We start from the raw sequence: 12,473 nt of genomic DNA on the forward strand, positions 1-12,473 counted from the left end.
GCTTTTCCTTGTGGCTTCACAGCTGCAGAAAATGCTTCTTAAAGCTTCATTGGGACCAGGCTTGGAAAGTGCTAGCAAATCCTCTTCCCAAATTCCACACCAGTCATTGATGTGGAGAGCACAACTCCTTGTGCAAAAATGCCACGTATCTAAGGAATATGGCTTGCAAAAAAGGTATACATCATTGCATACAAAAATGTTTGCGTTAGGAACAATGCACCTAAAATGCTGGTGAGCATTTTTTCAAAAAGGAAAAAAAAATCATAAACTAATGCAAAAATGTGGTGAACTAAATGTAGGGTGCATGGGGAAAAGGGAAACCAAAACAAATAGATTCATCCTTCCCTAGTTACAGAGTTCTTAGATCAGAGATATTTTCTTCTGCCTTCAAATCTTAAAGGGTTTCTTCTCTGTCTTAGCACCCATCTTTGAGAGAATGTGGTGTGTATGGCAACTTCTCTCTTGAATACCACCTTCACTGTGAGCTGTGCATGCATGCATTCTTCCTTTCCCAAATGCAAAAGAATCATCTTGGCCTTTTAAGTGACCCAAGTGGTAATGCAGCCTGCCGTAACAGCGCAAGAAGAGGGCCCTGTAGCTGGACCAGGCCAATGGGGGTCCCATCAAGTCCAGCATCCTCTCTTCACAGTGGCCAACCAGATGCCCATTGTGGGAAACCCACAAGCAGGACCCAAGCACAAGAGCGTTGTCCCAAACCCTGTGGTTTCAGGCATTCAGAAGCATTGCTGCCTCTCCCACTGTGGAGGCAGAGCAGAGCCATCGTAGCCAATAGCCACTACAGTAATCCTCTTTTAAAGCCAAACATTGATGCTCCTTTTTGAGTTTAAAACAAACTTGAATAGCTTTTGGGTATCACTGCACTTTCAGAATTTGTAGGGCATGTTGTTAGCTATGACTTGAAATTCTCTGGAGTTAGTTCTAAATAGAGATTTCGTTTGTTCCGGGAACTGGGCAGAGGTGATGCGGATAGCCACAGACAGTGCTTTTTTCTGGGGGGTATGCAGACCCCTAAACATTTTGTGAATCTAGGTTTGGCCTCATTGAGGGGCAGTATTTCAATATGAGTAGGAAAATGAGAGGACCCCTAACCATTTTTAAAGAAAAAAAGCACTGACCACAGGTGCTCCTTCTCCCATGGCAGGCAACATGCTTTGCTAATGGTCTCCAGCCTGTCCAAGATGGATCCCAGTCTTTCATCTTCCTTTATTCTTCCTAACAGCCTTTACTCAAAACTCCCTTTCCCAGTTACCCAGGCAGCCTTCCAAACCCACAGTCTCTGTTCACCCCTCAGGGCAAGGGAAAGAATTGCATTGCCAATGGCTTTCCATGATCCTGTATTATTTCTTAATGACCCTAGCTTGACTGGGTCGTTTTGTATAGGATAGCCCAGGGATTCCTCTGTGGCTTGTATTTCTCCCTTCAAATCCCAAATAATCAAAATCCTACCATTTATAATTTTCTAAGGTTTATGGGGGGTCTCCCCCCAAAAAAACTATAACACCATGGACTGTGACTCCCATAATCCCTGACCATTGGCTGTGCTGGACTGGAGCAGATAGAAACAAGGAACCTGCTGATGGCAACACATGAGGGGCACTGCTTGGCCCCTGAACCAGTTCATGTCTGCCTTTTCTATCATGGGTGGTGGGAAGCTGAAAGTAGATGGTGCTGTGGAGCTGCAATCCTGCTTTATAAATTATTGCAAGGAAGGTTCTTGCATGAGAGCGTGTCTGGAAAAGAGAGGAGGGGGCCAGAGAGAAACCCAGACAGTCCTCTGACTAAGAGCCTCCATGGCTCCCTCTGGAGGCTTCACCCAGGGCAAAAGTCCTGGCAAACCCCCTTAGTTTCACCCCTGCAAGAACCTTTGGCCTGGCCTGGAAGCAGATGGGCAGCCAGTGTAGAGATTTTAACAATGGTGTTCCATGTTGCTGGCCAGGTACCCCTTCAGCAGTCTGGCCACTGGATTCTGTACCAGCTTCTGCACCAGGTTCAATGGCAGCCTCACACAGAGCATATTGCAGTAATCTAACCTTGAGGTTGCCAAGGCATGGATTACAGTGGTCAGGCTATCTCCATCCGGGAGCAGCTGTAGCTGGTGAACGAGATGAAGCACTCCTTTTACCGTATTTTTCGGTCCATAAGGTGCTCCAGAACACAAGTTTTTTAAAGGGGAAAAACCAGGAAAAAATATTTTCCTGGTTTTCCTCCTCTAAAAGGCGGCGGGGGGGGGGCACCTTCTCCATTCACAGGGGCTCATCCCCGCTTGCAAGCGGGGATGAGCCTGCTTTTGGCATTGGGGCGCAGGGTGGTGGAGAAAGCAGCAGCATCTCCGCTGTTTTCTCCACCACCCCGTGCCTTGCACTGATCCCAAAAGCCTGCTTTTGTCATCGGCGGGCAGCGCGTGGGGAGGTGGAGGAAATCCTCCACAAACCTCCGTGCCGCCCACTAATCCCAAAGCAGGCATCGCAGCTGCCCCCCCACCTCCCGCCGAACGCGGCAGGGGATGGGGGGAGGCAGCGGGAAGCGAAGGGGATGTTGCTGGATCATGCCAGCAACTCCATTCATGGAGCTGCCAGCACGGTCCAGCAACATCCCCTTCGCTTCCCTCTGCCTCCCCCCATCCCCCGCCGTGTTCAGTGGGAGGTGGTGGGAGGCAGCGGAGATGTTGCTGGATCGTGCAAGCAGCTCCATGAATGGAGCTGCTGTCATGATCCAGCAACATCCCCTTCACTTCCCGCTGCCTCCCCCCACCCCCGCCGCATTCGGGGCAGCGGAGATGTTGCTGGATCGTGCCCAGCACCTCCGTTCGCTGAAAGAAGCTTCTTTCAGTGAACGGAGGTGCTGACACGATCCAGCAACATCGCCGCTGCCTCCCCCCACCTCCCGCCGAACACGGCGGGGGATGGGGGGAGGCCGCGGGAGGCCGCGGGAGCGAAACCTTCGCTCCGTAAGGCGCACAGGGATTTTCCCTTCCTTTTTAAGGAAAAAGTGTGTCTTATGGAGCATAAAATACGGTACCTTGCTCTGCTGAAACCATAATGTGGCATCTATTCCAATGAAATACGTATCTGGCTTCAACCAGTCAGCAAGTTTTGATGTCTGCTGCTAACCTTGTAAGGATTGAATACTCTTTGTGCAAGCAAGGTCTTTTTAAAAGCCCTTCCTTGGGTCCCTGTTCTGCCAAATGCAGTCACGGATATCAGGACCAAAGGAATGCAGAGGTGGAAGGGGAACAAAAACAACTTTATTACAGAAATTACAGAAATACAAAATAAACCAACATACATTCAGGAGCCCCTCAGGTCGCCCGCCAAGATGCATGCAGTACTCTGGTCTCGGGTGAGGCTCCCTTCTTGTCCCCACAAGCCTGCCTTTTATTGAGGGCTTGATTTTGATGAGAAACAACTGTGGACAGCCCAGCTCTCTTTTCTTAAAGGGACATCCACACAAAGGTCTGAGTTTGGGGCGTGGCTCGGACATGGGAATAACTCGAATGCATGCCACTATCTCCTCGTTCCCATCTTCCGGGTTTTCCCATACAGTCCCAAACATTGAAAAGACTACCTGGAGCTCCATCCACAGCCACAGGCCTTGAGACGATCTCTGCAGATATTGGACCACAAGGTCTTGGATGTCTTGCCTGCCTTCTTAAACTGGAATGCTACAAACATAGGTCGGACCCTGGGACCATCTAGCCCATCATCTCTCCATGATTTCAGGCAGAAGTCTATGGCAGTCTTAACAAGAGATGTGATGGAGTGGTTAAAAGAAAGCAGATTCCGACTCAAAATCAGAAAGAACTTTCTAACAGTAACAGCTGTTTGACAGTGGAATGGTCTCCCTTGGAAGGTGGTGGACTCTCCTTCATTGGAGGTTTTTAAGCAGAGGTTGGTTGGCCATCTGTCGTGGATGCTGTAGTTGATATTCTGCATTGCAGGGGATTGGTCTAGAGGACCCTAGGGGTCCCTTACAATTCTACAATTCTGTGATTTGAGTGTTGGACTAGGATATGGGAGACTAGGGTTCAAATAATCCCCAGTGGGTGACCTTGGGCCCATCACTGCCTTTCAGCCTAACCTACTTCAGAGGGTTGTTGTGGTGATGAAATGAGGAGGAGCGGGGAGAACCATATATACCACCTTGAGCTCTTCAGAGAAAAGAAAGTAGGGGTATAAATGAACTACATAAATAAATAAATGAACATCAAAGACCAGACCTGGATTTTGCATGGAAACAAGGCACTCTATCCCACCCACCCTTTCCCTAGGTCCTTCTCTTCAAGTTCCCTCTCCATGGCCTCGATCATGGTGGTGGACACACCTGGCTTCCACAACCCCCGGCACCAGAAGAGAGAGCGTGCAGCGACATTTGAGGAGTTCTGTCACAACTACACACAGGAGCGGCTGCAGGGCCTCTTCTACAAGAAAACATTTGTGTCTACACTGGAGAGGTACCAGGAGGTGAGTCTTCACAATCTGGCAACTTCCAGATTGGATTATTGCAACGTGCCCCACTTGGTTCTGCCCTTGAAGGCAAATCGGACACTCCAGCTGGTCCTAAATGCAGCAGCTAGATTACCGACTGGGGTTGCCTAAAGATCCCATATAAAACAGCTGCATTAGCTGCCAATTCATTTCCGGGCCCAATTTAAGGTGCTCACATCAGTGTTCAAAGCTCTAAATGACTCAGACCACCTACAGACCCCCTTGGGTGCTAAGATTGACAGAGGGGGTCATTTGGTTGTTCCACTACTTTCAGAAGTTCAGGGGTCAGCAGCCCAGGAGAGGGCCTTCTCTGTGGCAGCCCTTAAGCTGTGGAAATCCCTCCCCATAGAGGGCGCCTGGCACCTTCATTGTACAGCTTCTGGAAAATGCTGAAGATGCATCTATTTGCTCTGACCTTTGGCACTTGAGACATGTATTTTTAAAGACCCACTTAATTGATGTGAGTGTGAGTTGTTTTAACCTGTTTTTAATGCTGTGTTTTAATTACTGCAAACTACTGTACAAACTAAGGGATGCGGGTGGCGCTGTGGGTTAAACCACAGAGCCTAGGGCTTGCTGATCAGAAGGTCGGCAGTTTGAATCCCTGCGACGGGGTGAACTCCTGTTGCTCGGTCCCAGCTCCTGCCCACCTAGCAGTTAGAAAGCACGTCAAAGTGCAAGTAGATAAATAGGTACCGCTCCAGCGGGAAGGTAAATGGCGTTTCCGTGTGCTGCTCTGGTTCACCAGAAGTGGCTTAGTCATGCTGGCTACATGACCCGGAAAAACTGTCTGCGGACTGTCCCTCGGCCAGTAAAGCGAGATGAGCGCTGCAACCCCAGAGTCATTCGCGACTGGATTTAACGATCAGGGGTCCTTTACCTTTTTTTACTGTGCTGTTGACAAAAGAAAGATGAGTATGCCTCTTACAGCGCTCCCTGTCAGGCTCCAAGCAGTTGCTTTTCTCTCTCTCTCTCTCTGCATGTGTGTGTTTTGGGGGGGGGGGCACATGGGCCAGAATCAGGTGCATTTGGAAAAGCCGGGGGTCACTAGACCAACAAATGAGAGGGCCAAGCCAGGCAGGGGTTACGAACCAAAGCAGCCATAATGCAGGAGCATCAGGGTGAATCGGGTGGATGGAAGAGTGAGCTCTGAGGTTAAGCAGCCTGGTTCTGCAGACTAGAAAATGCCCTTGAAACATCAAGCTCAGCAGAAGCAGTGTGTGGATGGATCAGGAGGCGAGGCGTGGGATCAAACCACTCCAGGCACCTTCTCATAGTGCAGCTCAAAACCCAGATTCCTTTCCCTGAGAATGGAACAAAAAGTTGCAGCATGGAGTACTGCTGTTCATTGTGCCAGCCAGCCAAGCAGGCCCTTTCCATTCACACTTACTTACTTTTTACTTTGCCAAACCTTTATTAGGAATTACAAATATAGGCCATCATAAAACATTCATATATAAAATTCTAAAATATATGCAAATAATACTCCATTCCATTAACACCTTTCCCACTTTCCCTTCCCCCAGATAGACACTCCGCATTCTCTGGCCCTTGAGCATCTTCACTGGCCTGTTTCAGGGTTTGCTTTTCCCCTTCCTTAAGATTTGCCCCCAAATATTTTTCTGCTTCTGCAACCCTTGAAGCCCCTGTTTTTGTCCCATCTTGTGCGAACCCCATCTTCATCTTGGGGCAAAAGTGACAGGCGGGATGCCTCGGGGTCCTGTCCTGGGCCATTGTTGTTTGAAGTGGGTTGGCAATTCAAAGAGGTTTGTGAGGGATCCTTTGATCAGCAAGCTTCAGAATGCCACCAAAGGCAGAGAGGAAAAGTAAAAATACATGCCTATATTTTTTTTAAGTCTGTGTGAGAGATTCTTTTGTTCCATCACTCAAATATAAACTGTCTTTGTCCTTCATGTCTTCTAGGAAAATATTGAGGTGCCATTTGATCTCCCCGAAGTCTCCCCAGCAACCACAGTAGCCATTGCAGATCAAAACTCATCCCAGGTAATTAAGAAATGAAAGGGGTGTGTGGAATGGGGGGAGGGAGGTGAGCGCTGCCATTTTGCCACTGCCTTGGCAGGAATTTAAGTGCAATGCAAAATACCCAGTTGAGGGATCTTGTTTTCTGTGAAGGGTACGGCTGTGTTTGCTGCTACAATAAGGCTTTTCCTGTGGCAGAGAGTGAACATGGAGAGCTCTGAAGTCTTTGTGGCATGAGCAGAATGATCACCATAGGCCTGGAGGGATGGCTGGGGAATCAAAGGCAACTTCGGAGAAGCCAGTATAGAATCATAGAGTTGGAAGATGATCTGAGAGTCATCTACTCTAACCCCTGCAATGCAGGAATCTCAAAGAATCCCTGACAGATGGCCATCCGACCTCTGCTTACAAACCTCCAAGGAAGGAGAATCTACCACCTCCTGAGGGCATCTGTTCCATTGTTCAACTTTCAGGAATTTCTTCCTCATGTTTATTCGGAATCTCCTTTTTTTTTTACATTTGATTCCATTGGTTTGGGTCCTACTGTCTGGAGCAGTAGGAAACAAGTCAACCTCCTTTTGTTATGTGATAGCCCTTCAGGTATTTGAGTATTAATTTCATAAAACTTACACAATGCTTGACTGTAACAAAAAACAAACAAACAAACAAACAAACAAACAAACAAACAAACGCCTCAACACTTGTAAACCACTGTTTACAAAAAGGTAAAACAAAAAAACTTGGCAAAAATTCACAACCATACTTTAAAACATGCAAAATTAAAATACTGAAACAGAGTAAAATTATCTCAACTTTCTTAGCATCAGCGTAGGCTTGTTTAAACAAGAACATTTTTGGCGGCTGCTGACTTTTCAGCATACATTTATACAGTGAATATGCTGGAAGCTGCCCTCTGAGTTTGCACAGAAATGGCATGTTCATGCATGAAGGGTGGAGGTGCCCAAGACCATTCTGGTGCCAAGGCATTAAGATACAGTGGTGCCTCGCAAGACGAAATTAATTTGTTCTGCGAGTTGTTTCGCATTGTGAAAATTTAGTCTTGCGAAGCGCGGTTTCCCATAGGAATGCATTGTGCGAAAAAATAAATCGCAAAACGTTTTCATCTTGCGAAGCACGACCATAGAAAATTTCGTCTTGCGAGTCACCTAAAAAACCGCAAAACCCTTTCGTCTAGCGAGTTTTTCGTTGCGCGAGGCATTTGTCTTGCGAGGTACCACTGTAAATAGGTTTTGATGGATGCAATAGTGGAAAACCGGTTGGTATAGTTTTTGTAAAATATGCAGAGATTTAAGATATGTAAAATGAACCAAGGAAAGAGAAGGGAAGTCATTGATATAATAAGGATGTAAAATGTTTATTTGAAATTTAAAACAGAAAATTTAATAATTCTCTCTCTCTCTCTCTCTCCTCTCTCTCTCTCTCTCTCTCTCTCTGCATTTTCTCCCCTCCCCCAAGCCTTCAGCACCCCACTTTCTCCTTTCCAGTCACCCCACTTTCTTTCTCCCAGATCCCTTTCCCTCCAACCTTCGTGGATGCTCTGCTATCTGTTTCAATGCTCCCCTGAGCTCTGAAAAGCACATAGAGCTGAAATTGGAAGCTGGAAAGAGCAGCACACTTCCAACTTCTTCCTTCTCCTCTATGGGCTTTTCACAAGAAGTGTGGGTGGGGAGACTTCAGACGCTTCATGGGTGCCAGGGGAAGTCCCTGACCCCACTTAATAGCTGGTCTTTCTCCTGCCCCTCTAGGTCCATGCCACACCTGGGGGCCAGGCAGAAGACCCCAAGGGCCTGTTCTGGATTCTGGATGAGGAAGCCTTGATCCAAGGCTCCAGTGACAGCACTGCACTCAACCGTCTGTGCTCTTACTTTGTGAAGGAGGGTCCAATAAATGAAGGTAAAATGGGGCGGGGGAGGCTCAGCTCCTGTTGACATGAGGTTGGGGACATTATGTGGCTGACTTGGTACAGGTCTGACCACAGCCTGGCTCTTTAAGACTGCTCAGCCTCCATCCAGGGCTCCACTGTCTGCAAATGGGACTGTCTCTGGCCCATTGACCCTTGGGTTGCCCATCTCCCACCTATTGGCATCTTGGCATCTTCCTGGTCACGTGATTGGCTGGATACAACTGCCTGTCAGTCAAGACTCATGGAAGGGTGGGGTCAAGGCCTTTCAAAGCTGGACTTAGTGAAGTGCCCTTTGTCCTCCATTCACCACCTCTGTGTGGAGAGTATCAGCACCTACAGGGTTAAGAGCTGTGCTATGACGCACTGGTCACTGGGTGGGCAGTTCACATACGGGCTTTTGTCTTTGTCTGTGAACACGTTTGTTCTTTTGGTTTCGTTTTCGTCCGGAACAGATATGGAGTTGAATTCTCCAGGAGTAGTTTTATTGCTTTGAAAATAAACACTGCTAGATAAGAGGACGAACATTTCTGTGAATTATTGCTGTGCTGCCTTGGCAGTCACGCACAAGCTGAAGCTGTGCTCGGACTCTGCTAATTACCAGGAGCTGCCAAGAATGGAGAGCAGAGCTGGCAGCTGAAGGAAGCCTGCCAAACCCTGGTAAACTCTACATATTGTGGAATATTCCATTTCACAATATAACACTCTGCTGCTACACCCAAGGAGACCAGAGGCCTGTTTTATGTGTCCTGAATCTTCCAGCATTCAGCTTTGTTGGATCTCCTTGATTTCTAGAGTTATGAGAGAGGGTGGAAAGCCTTTCTGTATCCACTTTCTCCATGCCAGGCATAATGTTATACACTTCTATCATGTCACCTTTTACTCCTCTTTTCTCGAAGCTAAAATGTTCCAAACAGTGCAACCTTTCTTCATAGGGGAGTTGCTCCACCCCCTCAATCATTTTAGTTGACCTTTTCAGAAATGCCCTTTCATGTTTTAAGGGACCATGGGGCTCACTGTGTGGATTCTAACCCTTGCTGAGAGCTCCCAAGTGGTGCATGGCAAGATTTCACCCAGGTCACTCATTCACACCGTTTTGGAGATTTCCCTTGCCATTCCTTGGAAAGTTCCTTTTACCCCTCCCCTGGCCTGCATCTGCCATTTGCTCATTCCCTTTCCTCTCACTTGAGTAACCCTCCCCTATTTTGTCGCTGTCTCTTCACTGCAGGACAGGGATCTCTGCGCAAGTGTGAGCAGGCCCTGCAGTTCGAGATCGCCCACCAGCTCGGTCAAGACCCCGTCCGCTATGATGCCACTGGCTGGGTGAACAAAGCCAAGTGGAACCTCTCAGTGCAGAATGCCATCCAGGTCCTGCAGGAGTCGAAAATGTAAGTTCTGCATGCAGGATTCCATGCCAGAGATAGCACTGCCCTCAGGTCCTGGGGGAAGTTTCTCTGTTTAGTTTTATTTCATGCAATTTATTTATCACTTGATATTGGAATTTGAACTCCTCACCCAATGAAGCTAAGAGGGAGGAGATGCAGCCATCCATATCGTGCTGCAGAATTAATTGATTAAATTCAATGCCCAGTGGTGTGGTGATGGCTGGTTTTAAAAGGGATCAGCATCTGGGAAAGTTGAAGGCCCACACAAGGATATGAACATGAAAGGAAACTGCTATTAAGTCATGATGACATGGCAGTATCCCATCACCAGGATTCTTAAATAAGTGGAAATTATTCAATTATGTGTTGGAAATGCCCTAGAGCAGGGGTGGCCAACTTCCAAGAGACTGCGATCTACACACAGTTAAAAACTGGCAGTGATCTACCCCCTTTTGAGGGGTTCAGGTCGAGGTTGTTGAGCTTTTTTTAGGAAGGAAAGCTATCCAAGTTTGGGGGGGGGGGTTGGGGTCAAAGTTGAGCTTATTTTTAGGAAGGAAAGCCCTGTTTTGTGGGCTTCAGGGCAAAGATGTAGAGCTTTTTTTAGGGGAGCCAAAGTTGCTGAGTTTCTTTGGGGGGAGCCAGTGATATACCAGTGATCTACCACAGACACCCAGTGATCTACCAGTAGATCAGTGTTTTTCAACCACTGTTCCGCGGCACACTAGTGTGCCGCGAGATGTTGCCTGGTGTGCCGTGGGGAAAATTGAAAAATTCAAGATAATTACTTTATATATAGTCAATATAGGCACAGAGTTAAATTTTTTAACATTTTCTAATGGTGGTGTGCCTCGTGATTTTTTTCATGAAACAAGTGTGCCTTTGCCCAAAAAAGGTTGAAAAACACTGCAGTAGATCACAATCTACCTGTTGGACATGCCTGCCCTAGAGCAAGAGGGAGATTGCTATCTGTCAGGGAACTGTCCCCGGCGCAGCACAAGGTGGTGGAAGGGCTCTCGGGATGCTACAGAGAGTCCCGGTCCCACCTGAGCAGCAGCACCTCCTCTGGCAGCAGAGGGAGCAGCGAGGCTTCCAGCATGGAGGGGTATGCGTTTCAGGGAATGGAGGGTAGAGGCTCTGAGGATGCTGGAGAGACCCTGCACTCCCCTAGCCCAAGGGGCGATGAAAGAGACACGCAGCTTCTGTCTCCCCAAAGGCGTCGAGGGGTGAAACGAAAGGATGGGAGGGCGGGGGTTTCGTATACCAAACTCTTTTGTTGGGGTCAGAACCGGAAGGGGCCATTCCCGGATTCTGCAGACGCTTGATACAGACATGAACTTATTAGCTCTGCACTGTACATAGTTTGCACAATAAAACTATTAAAGGAAAACTCAGAGTTTTGCCTGCTTACTCATGAGCAACTAACCGAGGACCTTACACTATCACATGTGGTGGGGTTGTTAACTAGCAAAAAAGGTATTGGAATTTAATTTAAGTACCAAATGGAAAATATATTAGGAGATGCAATCCCCAGTTTTTGTTAAATTATACAAAAGACTTGGTAAAAGCAAGCAGAAAAAATAGTCTCCTAAGTGGTCATTGCTACAAGGGTTTTATTTGCAAATAATAATAATACTATTATAATTTATTATTTATACCCCACCCATCTGGCTGGGTTTCCCCAGCCACTCTGGGTGGCTCCCAATTGAATATTATAAACGCAATACAGCATTAAACATTAAAACTTCCCTAAACAGGGCTGCCTTCAGATGTCTTTTAAAGTAGGATAGTTGCTTATTTCCTTGACATCTGATGGGAGGGTGTTCCACAGGGCAGGCGCCACCAACGAGAAGGCCCTCTGCCTGGTTCCCTGTAACCTCACTTTCTCGCAGGGAGGGAACCACCAGAAGGCCCTCGGAACTGGACCTCAGTGTCTGGGCTGGACGATGGGGGTGGAGACGCTCCATCAGGTATACTGGGCCGAGGCCATTTAGGGCTTTAAGGTTAGTGCCAACACTTTGAATTTTGCTTGGAAATGTACTGGGAGCCAATGCAGGTCTCTCAGGAGACCACAGACAACCCCATCTCTAAGGGAGCAGTCAGGAAAAAATGGGGGAGGTAATGTTGCACCAGAGGGAGAAGAGCACCTTTGCAAGGTAAACTGAGGCAGAAGCAGAGTCACCCAATTTTTGGAGGGTGGTTGGTAGGGCGAGGACACCTCAGCCAAACAGCTTAGAACATTTTAAAATTTAATTTAATTAATTTCTGCAAAATTAGTCCTGCATCTCTGCCCATTTAGCTCCTTCTCCCCTTTCTCTGCAATAAAGTTCTGCATAATAGAACTTTAATTGGAATTGGAACATCCCCTGGGGATGTGAAAGCTCCATTACTGGAGAGGAAAAGTGATTCTCTTTCAAGAAGGCAGCCTGTGCCCCTGGTCCTCCTCCCATTAATCCCAAAGAGGAGGAGGAGGAGGGGAAGAGAAGAAGAAGAAGAAGAAGAAGAAGAGGCTTAAAAAGTACATAATGGTTGGCTGGGAACCACCTAGAAATTTTGCAGCTTGTAGAAAATGTAAGAGTCTTAGGTCAATCAGCACTGCTACACTATTTTGAAGGCAGGTTTGGTGTGGCTCAGCACCAGAGCAGGATTTGGCCCCAGGCGGGAGCTTTTAGAGGGCCTGGAAAG

The 12,473-nt window shown here is 47.5% G+C and overlaps 1 protein-coding gene across 1 annotated transcript in view; it reads left to right on the forward strand.

Annotated features, from left to right (window-relative positions):
- The window catches only part of MYO18B (myosin XVIIIB), a 235,905-nt gene that overhangs the window by 77,071 nt on the left and 146,361 nt on the right, over positions 1 to 12,473 (forward strand). The window contains exons 14-17 of the mRNA XM_033174542.1: positions 4,289 to 4,481; positions 6,429 to 6,509; positions 8,252 to 8,399; positions 9,635 to 9,794. Coding sequence (XP_033030433.1) covers positions 4,289 to 4,481; positions 6,429 to 6,509; positions 8,252 to 8,399; positions 9,635 to 9,794 — 582 coding nt within the window. The remainder of the gene's footprint in view (positions 1 to 4,288; positions 4,482 to 6,428; positions 6,510 to 8,251; positions 8,400 to 9,634; positions 9,795 to 12,473) is intronic.

The sequence above is a fragment of the Lacerta agilis genome, chromosome 17 (assembly GCF_009819535.1).
Source record: "Lacerta agilis isolate rLacAgi1 chromosome 17, rLacAgi1.pri, whole genome shotgun sequence".
Lineage (NCBI taxonomy): Eukaryota > Metazoa > Chordata > Lepidosauria > Squamata > Lacertidae > Lacerta > Lacerta agilis.